A 20,364-nucleotide genomic window follows, 5' to 3' on the forward strand; every position below is an offset into this window, starting at 1 on the left:
TGCAGCATTCCAGTGACGTGCTTATAAGCCTGTATTCTCTGCATGGGTGAGCAGCGAGGACTCACCATGCCTAACCAATCACCTGGCTTGTCAGAGGCCTTGCAGTTTAGTCCTTTTCCTTCCCCAAGGTGACTTTAAGCTGGATGCCAAAGGTTGTGCCTCAAAAGAAGAGAAATTAAGAGGACCCTAAAGTTTACATAACCTTTGCTGTGAAGTGCATTTAAAATCTCTCGGCTTCAGGCTGTAGCCTATAGGTGCGACACTGTAAATCAATAATGGAAATATGTAGGATTACCCTTGTTAAGTGCAGACGCATGAAGAGGTTATTTGGGAATTTAATCAGTGTTGAAACCATGGGGTTTTAAAATAGTTTTACTTTTCCATGTCATGCATTCCTGCAATATGCATTGTTTTGATTGTGGGGTGAAGGTTATTTCTGTAAAAGAGTAATTTACTTCATTGAGCAGAATTTGTACTTGAGGTCAAGAACTGCAGATTGTTACTTTATTCAAGGGCACAGAGTTGGAGGTTTATATACAGTGGAACATATCAACATCCAGTCAAGTCTGCCCCCCTCCGTTACCCTCTCAGTTAAGTTGTACAAATAAATCCCAAGGTTTCCACTACATGAACTTTGAGTGTGAGAGACTTTTTGACATTAATACACAATCATTTAACTTTATGTAAAAAAAAAAAAATAGGTTTGGCATCTAGGATAAAAGATCCCATAATTTTACTGTCCATTTCTCAGCCAAACCTGAACAGTTAAAATATTTGAAAAATCTTTCAATTTTATTATTCGATCTGATAAATCGAATAATAACGATAATTGATCAATACTCCTGTACAGCCCTGTTTTACATTTTAATGCAGTTTGTTTTTTTCAATTTACATTCCAACATAGCATTAGTCTGAAATGGCTAGTCAAATCAGTATGTCTGAAATGAACAGGGATGTTTAGTCAAACCATCGTCCATGCATAATGAAGGGATGGTCCAACAGCTGCTCTGCAGATGGTCTCAGGTGCTGATCACTGCAAAACAATACAGTAATTTCCTGTGTATTAGCCATATTGTGCACAAGCCACACAACAGTGTTTTATGCAACTTAAAAGAAACAAAACCATATTAATCCCATATTAACTGCCCCCGTGTATTAACCTTAAAGCTGAAGAAATTTAGCAAAATCAATGTATAAACCGTGGCTAATAGTGGGGAATGTGATCGGTCTAGTTGTTTCCTGCTTTCTGAATGTATTATTTAAGACAAATAGAAAAAGAAATCACTAACCTTGTCAGACATGCTTGTACAAAATGTTTTGCATGTTTGGAGAAGTTGTCAGGCAAAGACGGCATCAGCCCTTGTCGAGCCCCTATGTAGAATAGAGCAGCCATCTTGTCCATGTGAGTCAGTGGCGGTTTGCCAGTCGCCATCTCAAACACAGTGCAGCCAATACTCCAGATATCCGACTTCCGGCCATGCCCAGTCTCGTTAATCACTTCCGGTGCCATCCAGTAGGGCGTGCCATGTGCAGACTTCAGAAGGTTGCCATTACTGCCGGTTTGGTTGAGATAGCTAAGCTGGCGGGCACAGCCGAAGTCGATGAGCTTGACCACGCCAGTGGGCATGAGCATAATGTTGTTCCCCTTCAGGTCTCTGTGGATGACTCTGTTGCTATGTAAGTAGGCCACCCCTTCCAAGATCTGCCGAGTATAGATGGCAAACACCCTTTCCGGTAAGGGACCAAAACGATGAAGGACACTGGCAATGGATCCTCCAGGGACGTACTCCATGAATATGCTGATGATGCTCTCGCTCAAAGAGGTGCCCAGGAAATCAACAATGTTAGTGTGGTGGAGGCTTTTCAGCAGGTCCACTTCTCTTTGGAGGGAGCCATACTCCTTATCTGCCGTCTCCTTGTCCGTGGCATCTAGAATTACTTGTTTCACGGCGATAAGCTGCCCCTGGCTAGTCAGACCACAGTAGACCTTAAAAGTGAAGGAGAGAAATTTAACAAGCAAATATGACTCGGCGAGAACATGCCCCCAATATGTCCTGAACTGCACCTCTTAGCCAAAGAGTGCTCAGACACTCAGCTGTCCGGTAATTGGAGTTTAACCTCCTGTATTGGTATAGTGAAGTAACATCACTTACTGTTCCATACGCCCCTCTGCCCAGGATTTCTCCTTTTGTCCATGTGATGGCTCCATTGTCAAAGGACTCTTCCATGTTGACAACCCCACTGGCCTATGAGTTAAGCATAGATGACACACATGGATCACATTCATTTATCAAAGGGATAATATTGATATTCAACACCGTGAGTTTGAAAGTGTTCACCTTGTGGAAAGTTTGTTGGGTCAACAGTGGAGCTTCTTTTCTCTGCCCATCATCTCTGGTATACTCAGAATGGTCAGTCTCTATTTCTTTCTCCTCCAGTGATATCAACTCATCCACCAGGCACTGCATCAGCTCGTCTGTAAGAGGTTCGTCCACTTCTTCATCGCTTTCTTCATCCCCATATGTCTGAAATCGAGGCAGGCGTGTTAGCTCCTTGCTGCTTGATGTCCAACTGTTGACTTTTCCATGCGCAGGCCAGTCTGGTGAACTGATGAAGTCTGGACTTTGATTACATTCAGTGTTCGGATCAACCCTCACCTCAGGTTTTTCGTGGACTTCCTGATTGCTCCCCGTGAGCTGAGTTGAGGCTTTCCTTTTCTCAGCAGAGGCGCCAAGACACTTTCCTTGCGACTGATTGTCAAGCATAGGTGCCAGGGAGCTAGTTTGAGATAGAGCCTCTTGAATTATTGATAATACATGTGCTTTTAGTGTTTGCTCTTCACTTTCAGGAGCATCCATTTCTTCATTTACCTCAACAGATGATGTCACCTCTGGCTTCCTTGTGGTGCTGGCATGATTTGGATTGGAAAATGATTCAGTGTCATCTTTTTTCAAAGATAGTCCATTGCAAGGCTGCCCTGTGGCTACAGTCTCCCTATTTCTTTTCGGTTTACTCTTATCAGTCTGTTTCTTTTTCTTTCTCTCCACCTTCTTGGGACACCTGTTCTTGGTGTTTTGAATCTGGTCCTTGATTGGAGGAGCTGACTGCACCTGTCTCTCTCTGCCAGAGGACCTTGCCATTCTGAGTTTGTCATACAGCGGGGTGGCGAACATCTCAAAGATGGCCGGCCCATTGTCTCCATTCATGATCTCGTGAAACATGTCATTGTAAGTTACATAATCCACAGCTGATTTGGCCTTGGGTGGTCCTACAATCTCTGTATTGGGGAGGTGTTTGGTTCTATTCTGGTCCTTTTGGTTGAGATGCTTTTGACTTTGTGACCTTATATTGTTCAGACGTTTCTTGTCAGAGCTTCCCCTTCTGGGTTTTACTGACTCCGTAACTCGTTTTCGAGTGCTTGCTTGCGCTGTGTTTGTGTGAATGCCAGACATATTTTTGTTGACTAAATCAGATTTTCCATCTGGGCTCTTTACATGGAATGGAACAGTTGGATTTTTCCTACTCTGGTTTTTACATGCCAGGACATTAAAAGAATTGTTAGTTTGGAAAGGAATGCTTCCCTTTCTGTCTTTCTTCAATCTTACCATCTGACTGTTGGCTCTAACCACATGTTCCTCTATTGACACTATGATGTCTACAGTTGGATCAAGAGGAGGCTCAGTACCAACTCCCACACCATGGGAGTTTTCAATTTTGACTTCATCCACTGGAGAGTCCCCAGTTGTGGAATGTGACTTTGAATGTGATTGCTCTGTTCTGCATACCTCTGATGAAGGATTTTCAGAGCAGACAGCCTTCTGCTTGGCATGTGCCTCATCTGCATAGTCAATCTGAGGGTCTTTGTCACCCTGTGCTATTTCAGTGTTAACGTCTGTATGATGAAATTCACAGTTTTCCTTGTCATCAAACAGAGATATGGCACAAACACCTTCCTCAAACATCACACCAGTAGACTCACCACACAGACGGTCAACCTCATGTCCTGGGTTTGCTGCACACTCAAACACAGATGAGTCCTGATAATCAAAGAGAGGTGACCCCTTTGATATTGGTTCATGCAAGTCAACCAGGCTCTCTTTATCACAATTGTCCCTATTAGTGTCCTCTCTGCCCAGTGGCCCTTGTCTACCACTGACACAGCTTCCTTCTCTATCCTCTCTGGCTGCCTTATCTGCCCCGCCAGAGTGGTCAGACGACGGAGGAAATAATCCAATAGGTTTGAGTGGTCGTGGTGCTCTGAGACATGATAGGACCGGGTTATTTCTGCAGCCTCTCTTCAATGGAGCCAAAGTTCTTGGAGTCCTGATTTTCTCTGAATCTGGAGAACCCTGTAAGACATTTTTTTAAAAATGTAAATATCAGTCAACAGACACTGATAACCTTCAGTGGTAAACATGTTTCAGGAGTTAATAATTACCTTCTGACCCCATTCATCTGTCTCCTTGGAATTTGTCAATCCTGCAAAGAATATAGATGACTTCACATGTGGAATAACTGGTTCCTAAATTAATGTTATCTAACGTTTTGGGCTACTACTCAATATGAAAAAGATTTACGTACGATTGTGAATGTTAGTCCGCACATGAAGAAGGGAACTTGCACCAAGGAAAGGCTCCATGATGGTTGGTGCAGATCGGCTCAGTAGTGATGACTGTGGAGCCGGAGATGCAGGAGGAACAGGCTTGGTGCTCATGTCTGTCCAGCTTGCAGCTGATATGCCATTGGGCTCTGTACTCCGCAGCATACCAGCAGTGGCATTCGTAATGTCTAATCTGCAATGGTCCGCCAGCTTCGGAAGAAGTCTCGTTCGACTAAGGGGAAACAGTGAAGATCAGAGTTCAGATATTCAAATAAACCAGAGGGAGACATGTTTGCTGTTAATGGGAATCTACTATTTCTATAAAAGTCAGTCTAACGGTTTCCCATTTAATGTTCATTTTGCCCTGCCATCTGATTATTTTCATTACATCCTTAACTCCAACAGACAATTTGTCTAACCGACCTTGAATGTAAAGTCCCTCAATTTAGTGACTTAAATAAAAGATTACAGAAAAGGATCTGACAGATCTAGGCAGCAAGGTGATCATCACTGTGACTGAAATTGCAGATCTTCAACCACCTTTTGAATATAATTTAAAGTTGACTCTGACGTCATTGTAGTCACAATGAACAAAGGACTTGTAGTCAAGTCAAGTCAAGTCAAGTTTATTTATATAGCACATTTCATACACAGAGGTCATTCAATGTGCTTTACATAAACAAAAACCAAACAGTAATTATAGCAGATAAAAGCATAGATGGGCAAAGAGTAATAGTAGTAATAATAATAATAATAATAATAATAATAATAATAAAAAGATAATAATAGAAAATAAAAACAAAGCATAAATCAAGATCAAATCAATAAGGAATAATTAACATAAAAGACTCCAGATGGAATAATTAAGAGACAGTTAGCAGAAAGCATCTGAGAACAATTTGGTCTTAAGTCTAGATTTAAAACAGGCTGCAGTTGGGGCCTTTTTAATGTCATCAGAAAGTCGGTTCCAAAGCTGAGCCGCATAGCAGCTAAAAGCTGCTTCACCATGTTTAGTTCTAACAGCAGGTGTTACTAAGAGGTTTTTCTCCTGAGACCTCAGAGGACGAGAAGGTGTGTACTGCTGAAACATGTCTGATAGGTATTTAGGTCCTGCTCCATTTACTGATTTATAAACAATTAGTAGTGCTTTAAAGTCAACTCTGTGACATACTGGAAGCCAGTGCAGAGATTTAAGAATTGGAGTAATGTGCTCAGTTCTTTTTGTTTTTGTGAGAACCCTAGCTGCTGCATTTTGAATCATCTGCAGCTGTTTGATAGTCTTTTTAGGAAGGCCTGTGAAGAGCCCATTGCAGTAATCAACCCTGCTGGAGATAAATGCATGAATGAGTTTTTCTAAGTCATGTTTTGACATTAGCCCTCTCAGTTTGGCAATATTTTTGAGGTGATAAAAAGCTGATTTAGTTATCATTTTCATGTGACTGTTGAAATTTAGATCACTGTCGATTAATACACCGAGATTTTTAACAGTATCCTTTGCTTTCAATCCTTTTGTTTCAAGGAGAGTGGCAACCTTAATTCTTTCCTCCTTTTTACCAAATATAATTGCTTCAGTTTTTTCTTTGTTCAGCTGAAGAAAATTTTGAGCCATCCAAGTGTTGATTTGTTCTATACACTGACATAGAGATTCAAGGGGACCATAGTCTTTTGGTGACAGAGCTAAGTAAATTTGTGTGTCATCTGCATAGCTATGATATGAAATCAAATTATTTTGGATGATTTGTCCAAGTGGGAGCATGTAGAGGTTGAATAATAGTGGCCCCAAGATCGACCCCTGGGGAACACCACAGGTCAAGGATGTTGGTGTTGAGGTACAGTTGCCGATGGCAACAAAGAAGCTCCTTTCTTGTAGATATGATTTGAGCCAGTTTAGAACTATGCCTGTAATTCCAACCCAGTGTTCTAGTCTGTGTAGTAAAATATTGTGATCAACAGTGTCAAATGCTGCGCTAAGGTCCAGTAGCACTAGGACTGATGTTTTACCAGAATCTGTGTTGAGACGTATGTCATTGAAAACCTTAATGAGAGCTGTTTCAGTGCTGTGATTTGCCCGAAAACCAGACTGAAAGTAATCAAAATACCCATTCGATGTTAGGAAGGTGGTTAGTTGATTAAAGACTACTTTTTCAATAATTTTGCCAATAAAAGGTAGATTGGATATGGGCCTGTAATTGTTTAACATGGAGGCATCCAGATTATTCTTCTTGAGCAGTGGCTTTACAACAGCTGTTTTTAATGACTTAGGAAAAGTGCCAGACAGCAGTGATGTATTTACAATGTGAAGGACATCTGAGGCTATAAGGTGAAAAACAGTTTTGAAGAAATTTGTAGGCAGAGTGTCTAAGCCACATGTGGAGGAGCTGAGATTCTGTACTGTTTTTTCAAGTGTTTCATGGTCTATCAAGTTGTAGATACAAAGGACAATTTTACCTACAAAAGAAGTAAACTACAGTCTGGTCCAAAATATGTCAGCCATTGTTTACATTTTCTTTTATCGTTTGGTAAAATACGACAAAACTACCTAGTACCTCACTGTACTTTTTACTAAGTATTGTGGTTCACTCACAATCCCAAACTCTTCATTATATTAAAGCATACTGTGCATTGTAACCTGTTCATTCATGTTCAAGGCAGTCCGGAGGAACTTGGCATTACTAAACAGTAATACAGAGGAGCAGTGAGCTTCTTTCAGCAACAAGAGATCAACAAACAAAGGTCTGTTTCACCCACGAGTCTCTCCCCCTGTGCCCCCCGACTCTGCCCTCTTCAGCTCTTCTGTACACTGTTCTGGGATAATAGCTCACCTTTGAAACACGGACAGGCATGCTGGTCAGGTAACAGGATATTTCTGTCCTGTGTTTGTCAAAACCAACACTGAACAGTGCACAACACTGTACATGTTGTTTGTTAAAACATTAACTATAAACCTGAGTGGAATACTCTGTCTTGTCAGTATTTTTCTGTTTTTGAGCAGCGTGAGCTTCAGTGTTGGTTTTGAGAACTGTTTTCTGTTTGGAGCCTATGCCCCGCCACTAGGATTATAGCCAATCTAAAGCGTGTGGATTCATTCTTGGATAATGTCCTGTGTTTGTGGCACAGTAAGAATAGGATGCAATGCATCACAACATTGTATAACAGCCTGATGTTGACTTTCCTGTTTTTTCTGTGTTTGCTGTTGACTCTTGTGGGTGTGTTTGTTTGTGGTGTGTTTTTCTACTGTTTGTAGTAACTTGTTTCTTGTGAGGTGGCCCACCTGTTCTCCTTCCTCTCGACCTTGTCAGTGTGTCTCATCTCCCTTGGTGTGACCGGTCTACTCCTGGTAAACTTCGAGATCTCGTGATCTGTGGGACAAGTAACAAAGGCTCAAGTTTTAGGTCAGGTCAAAAGGGACAAAGCCAAATGATCATTTCAGTGGTGGATGTTCAGGTACTGAATCTTGCACATAATCTTAACAGGATACAAACTTGACTAATGATACAAGAAGAATATATTACCTGAGAAAATGACTACTATTTATAATTAAGCACGCTGAAAATGACATTAGACCTCATCTCATGTTACCGTGGTAATAAAATGTAGTGTAAGGTACCTTAGAAAGTGTAAAGACTAAAAAGTATTCCATGATGTATTGTTACATCTTAAAACATAAATGACATGCATACATCACTTCAACAACCATGATTAGTCTTGAAAGTTTTATGATCTTCTATCATCTTGAACATCTCACATGAACGCAGTGCAATCTGTTTTACGAAGCATTACTTACGGTGACTGACAAAGGACAGATGAACACCACGTCTGATACCTGTTTGCCGAACCTGCTTGTCCGGAGGATGAATAGTCAGTGTTCAGTTACACTCACAACTCACAGAGACACTGTGTTCCCTGCCTCACAGTCACAGCCACTCGTTTCAGTGTGACAGGAGTCAAGCAGGCTCTCCTTCCCTGTGTGTCTCTTGACCCCAGGGGGGAGGAGTGCTTTAACTCACCGGGAAGGACCCAATCAGCTAAGACTGACACACCCCTCCTCTTTGTCCCTAACCCTGACCATCTGCAAGATGGTCTGTATAGGGTGGGTTTGGTTATATAGTGGCTGTGCAAATGACAGGGATGTGTGTGTGTGTGTGTGTGTGTGTGTGTGTTATTGGGTGCTTACCTTGACTGTTTATTTGGTGTTGTTCCGACGGCGGCCCACCATCCAAACACTGAAGTTGACTCTGGAAAGAAAATGTTGTGTTGTTGAGTAACAAGTATGCCATTGGTAACTGACAATTATCAGGGATTGTAGCATGAATTATGACTCTTTCATTATAGACTTATTAAAGACAAATGAACTGGAATCTTAATTGAACTGATTATATTTCAATATTAGAGACACTTGTCTGTTATGTAATACAATTTTATATAGATTTTGGGCATCACTCAAATGATTGTAATAATCTGTTTGTAAACACTTGGGTATTAACTCCAACTCAATCTCAGAACATCCAGTTCCCATTACCCATTACCAATGATAACTCAATATCTACGCCGTGTTCATTATATTAACATTACGCAGTAGATACAACTTTGTGAAACTAATAGTGCACCCAGGAACATCTTGACAGAATTTAATAAACCTCACAGATGTCTTACTTCCACCTCAGCCCTTTCTCCACTGATTTCAACCACCCCTTTAATTCAATCAAGAGGTCAGCCAGCCATTATTCAGTCAACCAGCTGAGAGGCTCCTCATTGAAGCCAAGTCCACAGAAAATAAACAACTGTAAATTTTTTCATTTTACAAGAGGCTTTTATATCCTGTACAACCTTGCAAACTGACAAACACTGAGAGTGCATTTTCGTGATTAAACGCTGGGAAAAAGGGATTAAGCCATAAACAAGAGTTGATGCCTTGCCTCAGAAATGCCAGATGTCTGCTCAAGGACAGCACAGGGTGTGAAGCAACATGAGATACTCTCAGACGATTCCTCATGATCCACCATCTCCAAGGTCAGGTACATGAGTGCTATTTGACAAAAGGGACGATAGTGTTTAGATCAAGAGACAGAGACAGCAGTGTGTAGCACTTGGAATTCCTGTTATCTTGAATTTCCCCTTGGGTGTCTGTCTGTCTGTCTGTCTGTCTGTCTGTCTCACAGTACCTTGCTGGTGGTGGGCACCCATTACCATCTGCACCAGCTCCTCCCTCAATGAACACTTAATGTGATAGGCGTACTTCAGTGCAGAGTATCCCCTGTGGTCACACACCTCCAGGTGACTGGGAGAAGGAGACAAGAGAGATTCTACATGACATATATGGTGAATAAAGGAAACAACAGTATATGGTAATATCTATATATGGCCTGGACGGTTTTACTCACGCAGAAGCTGTCAATAGCTCCTTCACTACTCCCAGTGGATTGTGTTCCCACGGTAGACGGCTGTTCATACTTTCAAATAGGTCAACATCTCTCACCGCTAGCATGAGAGGGGTTAACCCATCCCTGTTTGGTGCATTCACGTCCACAAACTTGCTCTGAGCCTGGGAGAGAGACATTAACATTAACAACCCAGAAATGTTTCACCAGATCAACATCAGTACCAGAATCACCATACATTACAATGTGAGTAATTTAGTAAACTAAAATAAAGTCCTATAGGCCTACTTCTGAAAAAAAAAAAACATGTTAATGTAAAATTCACTACAGATGCAAAATGTCAGTAAACTAAAATGGTTTGCCTCGCCATGTGTGATACCATTATTAGCATCATGCTTGTAGAAACAGACACAGCAAGGTGAGATAACAAAGTGTTTGAGCGTTATCTCGTACCAGCCAGTGCTGCACCAGGTGAAGGTTCCCCTGCCAACAGGCCTGTCGGAGTTGAGCCTCGGGAGGCAGGGGCCTGAACATGGCCAGCAGCAGCTCTTCCTGGAGCTCCGGATGGCACACATGCATAGCCGTCTGGTTGCTCTGGTTACACAGCGTGACATCGGCGGCATGCTCTAGAAGGGTGTGCATTATCTGGCATGTGCGAAAACAATAATGTGCCATGTTACCACCATCACAACAGTGAACAACAGGATACAGTACAGTCACTTATTCACTTAATTATTTATCTTTTTGGTTAATGAAGTGATCATTGCTGTTTTGAGGTGGCATCATTTGACGTTGACTTTACTTGATTAAAACACCCAAACAACAACAGGGGGGGAAAAAAACCCTCTTTTCCCAGATGGCCAGAGCAATTCTAGACAGTCATGTGCTTGTTTTGCTACCAAAGCCCCATGGATGCATTGTTATGTATACAGATTGTGTAATGAATTCCCTAATGTACACAAGTCATGTGTGTAAATAGCGACTTTAACGACCACAAATCATAAATTCATTCTACTGTATTCACATCAAACTGTTCCAGTTTGATTTCAAATTGAAATGATCATGAATTAAAAGATTATAAATGGCTACTAAACAACCACACTCACTCGTATTTGCGCTCTCTCTCTCTCACTCACACACACACACACATACACACACACACACACACACACACACACACACACACACACACACACACAACTATCCAATTCCATCCAATTTCCCCAACAGCTCACTGCTTTTTATTAGTGCAGCTGCCACTGTGGTATAGATCCGTTCCCAGATAAGCCCATTTTACCCGTCTCTCCCTCGGCCCCCCCTTACCGTGTCCAGGCCCCTCTGGCAGGCACTGATAAGCGGCGTGGAGCTCTCTGCATTGTGTGGATGGTCCACCTCCTCCCAGTGCCGGAGCTCCAGCCACGAGACCACCGCCTCCAAGTCCTCCTTCAGATCCATCTTCAAAGAGCTGTTGTCCCTCTGTGCCTTCGTGCTAAGATAACGCTCAGTGGTACGGTGAACACAGCAGGAGTCGGAGCCTTTTAGGCTTCCGAATCTCGGAGTCACACAAGGCTTGCTTTGTGATCTCGTGCTCTGCTTCTCTGCTTTCTGATAGATTGTTGATGAAGAGCTACACTTGAGCACTGATGATGTTACACCTGCTCTATTGTTGGATTAATCTATGACCTCACCATCCTAATATGCAAGACCTGTTTATGTTGTCATGAGTCTCAGGTGAATGGGACAGTTCCCAATAGGGCACATTTACAAGGGGGACCCAGCAGACGATCTGATAGTAATTTTCCACCATGATACACAATGGTGTTCAGGCTCTTTTCAATGTGGCTTCAACTGGATGAACACACTTGAATGGCTGAACTGTGACATTAGTGAAAACATTGCACATGGTTTAATGATTGACAACTGAACACACATTCTTGCAAAAGAAGTTTAAAAGCATTCTTTTTTCTTTTAACAATTGTGTGTACAAGCATTAAAGGCAGGTTTCTAAGTTCAGCTAAAAAATGTTTTGTCAGGTTAGTGCGCACTCACCTTCTGTCTTCTATCTCAACCACTTGACATCTTTCCTCACAAAACTTCCAGAATATTCAAACTTGAGCTTGTATGATGTATCCTCCCAATTTAAGACGCCACATACTGTAGTATTACCAGGAATCCAGAATTTTACATTGCTGTTTACACCTGGAATGTCAAACTGCCTCCTGCAGTCATCTGTTCTATTTTCTACTAGAGTTTACATTCCGTTGCCAAGGAGATAGCCGAGCAGACAGACAGACCATGAAACAAACGACCCTTTGATTTGCTGAAGTTGCTTATTGAGACCGCCTCTTACAGGTTACTTTCCAAATGTTTTTAAAGCAATCATTGGAAAAATACAGTATGTTCATGGTTTAAATTAGGCTCATTTTGGCTGTTATGAATGCTAAACTCAGCACAAGCAACAGGATGTATGCTTAAAGTAACAAACTAAGGCTATATTTGTTTGTTTGTCCACCTGAGTCTGTCTATGAGAGCTGCATAAGTAGGCCTAACCAGATGAACAGAGTAAACATGACTAACAACTTACAAAAATTGAAATATTTATTGTCAAAACTTTCAAAGTTTTAACTTCCTTTCCACAATAAAGTGCCACACCAAATGTACAGTGCTTAAAAAGCTTAAACAAGCAGTTCAGTTTACAAAACTGACAATATAATTAAGATTTAGAACATTTTAAATAGTCAAACAACTTAATACAGTTGTAAAGCTGATGTGTATCTCAATTTTGCGTTCATTACTTTAGCTTTTCTCATGTTTAATGTTTTAAACATTAATTCAATTGTAACATCAACATTTGCTTTGGAGTTTTGTCACATTGGAGAATCCATCCTTCTCTTGCAGAAGTTACGAAAAACACTGGGAGACTGCGTGACTTATCTTCTGATGAAGATATTGCTTTTTCTGTGTCTTTGTCCTCAAAGTCTCATATTCGAAGTAAGGAATCTGTTAGACAAAAACATCTTTATGATTAAAACCACTCTAAAATGGAAGAGTTGCCTACCACAGTCAGGGAAGCTACACCAAGCACGTAACTGAAGCATTCCGTTCGCGACGCGTCAAATCCATTTACTGTAAGGTGAAGTCAATTTTTTTTCGAATGTACGCGCCACTGTCGCGTCTGGTGTAGCTACTTACATTATAGTGAGTATTAACTGCTGCAACATACACTTCGCGAACGGAACGCTTCAGTTACGCGCCTGGTGGACTGTAGCTCCCCTGTTACAAGTACAAATGTATCTCACCTGTATCACCATATAGCCCAGCTTCTGGAGATGTCTTCTCTTTGTGGCCTCCTTGCCCAAAAGGTGGTGTGTGTTTGTGCAGAATCGGTCAGGCCCATCCAAACATAAGGCAATTCTGCAGGAGGATTCCAACACCTTCACTTTAGCTCACTTCCAAAGTGCACCATCATCCACTCATTAAAATGTAAAATGGCCTGTTTGTTACATCTTTTGACATTTTACATACATGTCATGTTTATGGGTTTGCTTTTGCCATAGTGATGGTCATTACCTTTTGTGGGTCTGATCCCATTCTGAGAGAGGCAAAATCAAGCCTTCTTCATCTAGGCAGATCTCCACATCTGACATAACAGAATCAAAACAAACAGTAATGTTAACTTTAATGGCAGGAAAGAAGAAATTGATGCACAGTCAGATCATTACGAATTTAGTTTCTGCATGTACCCATGACCAGTTAGTTGAGAGACCTCTCAGAGAACACTACACAAAAAAACTTCAGTACATTTCCACCTTTTCACATTTTTATCTTGTATGATGATTACAGTAGAGCAGTACTTACCAATCGTGTATCCATTTTGTGTGAAAACCCCGATGGAGAATCTATTTCTTCCACCCAGCACCTTGCAAAGAGGATGATGTATCTTTGTTAACAGGAACTGGTCCACTGGGCTCTCGAAAAAGTCCTCCACTACTGGGAACTTCTTCATGTGGTAATGATATGGAAGCTTTGGCCCCTAAAGGAAACGACAAGGAAGGAAGCACCAAGCACAAAGATTAGAATCTCAACACAGAATTTAAACACATGTAGGCCATCTTTCTTTTCCAGTAAACTCAGCTATTCTATGCTTTTGTCTTTCTTCTAATAGGATATGGAAGACAGACAGGATGTGAGTGGGAGGGAGATGGGGTGGGATCAGGTAATGATCGCAGGTTGGATTCAAACCTGGGTCCCTATGGGCAATCGGTCCTGAGTGTGGTATAGACACTGCAGCCGTTTGTGCCACAGTACCCCCCAAACACATGTACAGTTAAGTGAGTGCATTACTTGTGACAGGGGAGCTACACCAGACGCGTAACTGAAGCGTTCCGTTCGCGACGCGTATGTTGCAGCCGGTCACAGCAGTTAATTATCACTGTAGTCAATGTAAGTAGCGACACCAGACGCAACAGTGGCGTATACATTCGAAAAAAAGACCCATCTTCTGAAATGGATTTTACGCGCCGCGAACGGAACGCTTCAGTTACGCGTCTGGTGTAGCTCCCCTGTAAGTGTCTTTTCTTTTCCCTAATGCAGACTGCTACCAACCTTATAGAAGGTGCACTCCAGCAAAGTACACATGTGGAGCTGGGTGAGCTGTGCTAATGCTTTTCTGTCCACGCCATGACCTTGCACTGTGGGGGAAAACAGAGGATGTTTTTTTTTCAGTTACCTTGAGGTTGTTTTTTTTTCAGTTACCTCTTCAAAGTAACCATAAGGCAATGCAGTGGCAAACATTAAAAAGCATAACGCTTAGATCACACACAATAACTCGGGTGTAAATTCATTTATATACGAGTTGCTGCAGTACATCCTCCAAGATGTTGACCAACACAAAGCACAAATGACATGAGCTTACCTTCTAATCTTTGAAGAAAGGCGGAACTGAAGACTCTGGAAACAAAGTTCAGGGGAAACCTCTCTAAGTGGATGCAGGAATGCAGCATGTTGAGTAGAGTACGAGGCTGGAACTGTGAGAACCTTGAGGTGAGGATGCTCTCCAACTTCTTGAACATCTCACTGGCACAGCTTGGGAGGTAATTCAGTCTTCCCATGGCGACAATTTGCTGGGCAATTTGAGCCGTACTGTACGTTTCCGCACTTTGGACGAACCGCTTGGCGACGGCTTCAAATACGACGCTGGTGCCCCAGCGCACATGGAGACAGTATTCCATTACTGCACTGATAAGGTCTGGATCACATTCTTCTATTCTGTTCACTAGCTGATGCTCAAGGGAATATAGGAATCGTGCGTCGCACTGTGATAACCGCGCAAGAGCACGGAGAATCCCAGCAAGTTCTGCATCACTAAATGATCCCATGGTAAGAGTGGAGCGCTCTCGAAGTCTGTGAATAAGCGTGACAGACTGTTCGTCCTGCAACACAGCCAGGGAATTAAGGATGTTACTAATGGCAGTTGGTGGTAGTGTGTGTGCCAACCTCTCTGTGCATCTGCTCAATCTTGTCATGAGATGTGGGTTAAGGTGTTGGTTCCCAATCAAAGCAAAGAAGGTGTAGAGATGAGAAGCGTCCAGTGGCATTAGATCATCATCAACACTAGTACTAACTGATCTCAAAACTTCACTGAGAAGAGGTGATGCACCCTCCAATCTATACACCACCTCCCCAAGAAGGCACAAGTTAGTGATAGACACATCCTCTTCATTGAGTTTCCTAAGGCACTCCTGTTTAAGTTTTGATATGAGACCTGTTGCACTGTCAGAGTCCATGCCGATCTTGACACAGATCCCCATCAAGGTGGCAATACCAGATATGCTCACACCGTTAGGGGTGTTCTTTACAATGTTCCACATCTCACTTTCATTAAAGGAATGAAGAGTCTGAGAACGTCCATTAGCAGGCATATGTTTTAAGTAGGCTTCACCGGTAGGCAGTGTATTTGACAGTGTGCGATATCTTTCAATTTGATTGATGACATCGAGACTGTCCTCTGTCACGTTACGTAACTGAAGTGCTTGAGACCCCCTCCCATTTGACATGTGCATGTTACATATATGTACCAGTTGCATTGTACACAATCCATATGATTCAGTTCGTTGAATTAACCTCCGACACGCTGAGTTGGAGGTGAACTTCCCAACAGCTCTCACAGAGGACGATATACAAGATATTGAATTCATTGTTGCGGTGAAGTTTCCTATAATAGAAACAGATGCCATTGTATTAGCCTTCTTAACTGCAGGCTGATAGAATAATGCACTCAAGTTGATGAAAGCAACATAGCAGTGATTTAAAATATTGTTTCTCTGATACTGTGATGAGCATTTAGTACACATAGTTCCACAAAACGCCACATGACTGCTGAGTAAAAAAAAACAACTTCCGTTCAAACAGACCAGTGCATTCAGGATGAGCTCCTACTTTTAGCGATGAACAAAATAAGTCACAGAAGGTATAAGACTTACCGCGTATTGTTCTTGAAACAGGGGAGGACGTAACTGGCAAGTACACAGAGTTGACAACCCTTTCAATGAACGTTTGGTAACACGTTGTGTAAGGCATTACATAGCATGCTTACATAGCAGCATGCTTACATAGCCGTACGGCTCTGGCCCATTCTTCTATGCTGCCCCCTGCCGATGGAATAGATAGAAACTTTAATTTTCTCGCTCATCAATCCCATAATGCAACGTAGAGGCAGAAAGTAAACAGTGGATTCCATGATGGCGGCTGACAGTGATGTGAGTGATGTGGCTCTTCTAGCGATATCTTACTCTAGATCTTTATGCACGTATAATATCACTTTCAATTGATGTCAGTTTAAATCTATGATTAAAACTTGTTTTTTTCGTCATTGCAGCCCGAGTCGGAAGTGTTTGAGATCACGGACTTCACCACTGCGTCGGAGTGGGAGAGGTAAGATAGGTGGAGAAAATTGTTCAGCTAACCAGCAATCATTTGCTAACTTCTTACAGTTGTACTCTGGCAGCATATATCATAGTTTGGTAGACAAGCACATTGGTTGTACTATACATTTATAATTGATCAAAACAGCGTTACTTGCTTCTTAGAGGCTACGGTTTTATTTGATCGTCATGTGGGAAATCCAACTGCTAACGTTAATCTGGGATAAATAAAACGATTCGTTCCTTAACGATATGCCGTGACTGTCACTGCGTCCGTAGTTGTCTGCATCGTTTTATAAGAACTGTCAATTTGCCTATGGGCAAACAGTTTGCTTGGGTCGTTAGTAACAATAAGTTAACAGAATGTCACTACTTCCACATTGATCTAACGTTAAGCAATAACAGCAAGCTAGTCAGCAAGCTTTCCATGTTTGCTGCTAACTCAGCAGGCAATTTGACACTTCCCTGGATGTGGGACTTGAAGAACAGGGCCGTTCAGTGAGCTAGCAATTATTTATATTCCACATAGTAACGTTGACATTAGTTATGTACCTTCCTTATATCCAATGTGGTACCTGTGTTGTTGAGAATGTATTGTTGACTCTAGGCAGTAGCCTACTCAGAGAATCTGTGAGCATGTGTAATTAGGCCTAGCGAATTTGTACTATGTGTTGCGTGCATAATTTCCCTGATATTCAATCTAAAGATGGTGAGTATTTGTTTGTGGTAGTCCTAAGAAAAATAAGCTTTTTGGAAATATACTTATTTTGCTCTATATTTGGAATGATACTTATTTTTGGCAAGATGAGGGAAGTAGTTTAAATTTAGTCATGTTTCATCTGTGTTCCAAAGTGCCTGTTGGTGCATCAAGTAGAGGTGTGGTTGGAGATGATTGTGTGTGCTTTGTTGATGGTTCGTTTTATTTCAAGGTTTGTATCAAGAGTGGAGGAAGTCTTAAATGACTGGAAACTCATTGGGAGTGGTGCGGGAAAACCCCCAGAAAAGGTTGGTTGATTAACTTGTTGATGTTTTTTTTTTTTTTAATGGGTCTTGTTTGATAAGTTTTAATAGCATTGAGGAAAGTCATGGGCTGAAACATTTTCATGCTTAACTATAACATAAAGTGACGATTTAGCAATTCTCTGAAGGACTTTGCCTAATGCCCATCAGATCATGTTAGCCATTTACTTGCATGGTGACTGTCTGTCTGTGTCATTCCTCTCTGTCACTTGCCTCCAGGGAGATTACACAAGCGGCACATGGGAGGAGAAGAGTCAGGAGATCAACTTTGCCGATTTCAAATTCTCCATCGCACACAATTATCTTAAGCAGGAGACTCCGGAAAATGAGGGCAAGGAGGAGACGGAGGAAGGTACATGAACAAGCAGTACATGAAAGCACAATAACGAGAACGGTTGGCAACATTATGACGACTGATTGGGCCTCTGTATCGGCAACATTAATGGCAGTCAGATGTGTCGTTGGTGAACATAGTCTAGTGATAGGGTACATTTTGAGAATAACTACTTCATGTTATGGAAGTATACAGAGATGCATTTTGTGTGGGGAGAAAGCAAAAGGGTTTAAGAAAGCAAGTAAACTAATTGGGCATGCTTTTGGTCAGTTGGCTGCTATGGAGGAAAGATCAGCTATACACTGGATTACTTATGAGCGGTCAGTCAGTGTTAATACAAGTTAAGAAGCTAATAAGCTTATCCATCCCACATTTTTTGTGGTGAGTATGAGCGTTTTCTGTCTGACAGTCTGATCCCCCCCCCCCCCCCCCCCCTTCAAGCTGTAAAAGGTTGTTTTTGATTGTTTGCCTAAATAAGACTTGTGTGGTTGCTCGAAACTAGAGCCTACTGATAAGAGTCAGTTTTGGATTTTGCCTTGGAATTGTGGAATATGTTGATATCTCGTGTTAATGTTTGACTATTCAATATTTTTTCTGTGTTACTAAATGTTGTCAGATATTTGTGGTGAAGCACATGTTTTTTTTTCTGCATGGAAGTGCATGGATGTTTGATTGTGTGATCATAAATGTTTACCTGCACGTTTGTCTTCTGACTGTTTAATGATATGTAAATATTAATGTAGATAAGTAATGTACTCCTTCTTGAGACTGTTTAATGTGTTCAACCTATTTAGGCTGTTAATGCTTGGTTTCGTGACAACCTGGGTAAGTTAACTCAGAGTAAGAGGTAAACCTCCTAATAGAAGAGCTGTATGGCTTCAGTGTAGTTCTAATACCAGTCAGAAGACAGTGCTGTGCTTGCTGGTCGGTCCTTGATCTGTCCTTCCTTGTTTTCCTCACAGATGCATACCCTGCGGCCATGCAGGACCTGCTTTGCATGAACAATGACTTCCCTCCCAGAGCCCACTGCCTCGTCCGATGGTGCGAACTCCACTGTGTGCCCGAATTGACTTGATTTAAGCTGATACAAAGCCGTAACCTTTTTCTAGAGGTCATAGCAGGGTGGGGGTGGGGGTGGGGGTCAACTTTGATAATCAGTGTAACATTTCAGTGTCGACACACCCAAACAGTCTTTTATAATGTGGGGCAAAGACAGAGCACATCAGTTCAGTCCTGAATCTGTTGAATGATGAGTTGGACATGAGGTGACATAATTTGTTCATGTTTGTGTTTGTCTCCAGGTATGGTATGCGTGAGTTTGTGGTCATCTCTCCCGGCGCAAACTGCGAGGCGATTATCAGCGAATCCAAGTGTAACCTGCTCCTCAGCTCTGTATCCATTGCTCTGGCGAACACGGGCTGGTAAGCAACGTGGTTCAGTTACCTTATCTTATAGTGTCTTCCAAAGTGGTGCATTATGTGTCAGGTCCAAATCTTAATGTTGATTGCCGCTGATAAAATGTTTCAGTCTGTTGGCTAAATTAATAACACTGTGCTGTTGTTGTTGCACACAAAACTGGTCAAAATAATTGTGTTATTGTGATAAAGTGGTCTGGCCCTAATTTGAATCATGGGCAAAGTTTGAGGTCTATTAACAAGCCAAGATGTTCTCGTGCAACTATAGCTATCGTGTTATGTGGGAGAATTGAGCAGGCTCATCACGAGAAACATAATTACTTTATTTGCCTCTATTCCTTCTCTATTGTCCTTCTTCAAACAAAACCATATATTGCGTCATTTGTGAATGCTAATGCCTCTATCTTTTGTCATATCAACATTAACTCCCCTCTACCGCTATATAGTTAAAGACTTTCTGAAATGCGCTGGAAAGTGTTTTGGAGGCTGTTTTAAGATCATCAGTGATGGCTCAGAATCAGAAAGCCTAGATCTCTTGTGCGTCACAACCTTGTATTAATAGGTTTCAAATAACAAATGCTTGGTGACAAGGGCAGACCTTACAAGGGTTGTTTATTGCAGATGTGATGTTCAGCCGGTGGTTCATTGTTAATTCCTCCACAGTGATTGCTGTGTGTGCTTGTCTTTCCGTTTG

At 41.8% G+C, this 20,364-nt stretch overlaps 3 protein-coding genes across 4 annotated transcripts in view; 1 reads left to right on the forward strand and 2 right to left on the reverse strand.

The window, feature by feature from the left end:
- Nucleotides 1–287: 287 nt before the first annotated feature.
- On the reverse strand, nucleotides 288–12,195 carry map3k19 (mitogen-activated protein kinase kinase kinase 19). The gene is made up of 14 exons (XM_062534723.1): nucleotides 12,028–12,195; nucleotides 11,302–11,467; nucleotides 10,432–10,623; nucleotides 9,982–10,142; nucleotides 9,763–9,878; nucleotides 9,517–9,626; nucleotides 8,775–8,835; nucleotides 7,872–7,959; nucleotides 4,582–4,832; nucleotides 4,439–4,479; nucleotides 2,340–4,349; nucleotides 2,154–2,246; nucleotides 1,290–1,987; nucleotides 288–1,033 (listed from the first exon to the last, which is right to left on the reverse strand). The coding sequence occupies exons 2-14, from the start codon at nucleotides 11,431–11,433 to the stop codon at nucleotides 958–960; spliced, it is 4,029 nt and encodes a 1,342-aa protein (XP_062390707.1). The 5' UTR covers nucleotides 11,434–11,467; nucleotides 12,028–12,195; the 3' UTR covers nucleotides 288–957.
- Nucleotides 12,196–12,558: 363 nt separating this feature from the next.
- Nucleotides 12,559–16,628, reverse strand: LOC134078647 (FAST kinase domain-containing protein 3, mitochondrial-like). The gene is made up of 7 exons (XM_062534728.1): nucleotides 16,461–16,628; nucleotides 14,894–16,192; nucleotides 14,584–14,669; nucleotides 13,837–14,011; nucleotides 13,549–13,618; nucleotides 13,278–13,392; nucleotides 12,559–12,978 (listed from the first exon to the last, which is right to left on the reverse strand). Exons 1-7 carry the CDS (start codon nucleotides 16,555–16,557, stop codon nucleotides 12,880–12,882), a joined length of 1,941 nt encoding a protein of 646 aa, XP_062390712.1. The 5' UTR covers nucleotides 16,558–16,628; the 3' UTR covers nucleotides 12,559–12,879.
- The window catches only part of rab3gap1 (RAB3 GTPase activating protein subunit 1), a 46,889-nt gene continuing 43,095 nt past the window's right edge, over nucleotides 16,571–20,364 (forward strand). For both annotated transcript variants that reach the window (XM_062534727.1, XM_062534726.1), the window contains exons 1-6: nucleotides 16,571–16,736; nucleotides 16,856–16,911; nucleotides 17,831–17,906; nucleotides 18,141–18,273; nucleotides 19,218–19,296; nucleotides 19,557–19,676. In XM_062534727.1, coding sequence (XP_062390711.1) covers nucleotides 16,716–16,736; nucleotides 16,856–16,911; nucleotides 17,831–17,906; nucleotides 18,141–18,273; nucleotides 19,218–19,296; nucleotides 19,557–19,676 — 485 coding nt within the window. In that variant the 5' untranslated portion in view covers nucleotides 16,571–16,715. The remainder of the gene's footprint in view (nucleotides 16,737–16,855; nucleotides 16,912–17,830; nucleotides 17,907–18,140; nucleotides 18,274–19,217; nucleotides 19,297–19,556; nucleotides 19,677–20,364) is intronic.

The sequence above is a fragment of the Sardina pilchardus genome, chromosome 4 (assembly GCF_963854185.1).
Source record: "Sardina pilchardus chromosome 4, fSarPil1.1, whole genome shotgun sequence".
Taxonomy (NCBI): domain Eukaryota; kingdom Metazoa; phylum Chordata; class Actinopteri; order Clupeiformes; family Clupeidae; genus Sardina; species Sardina pilchardus.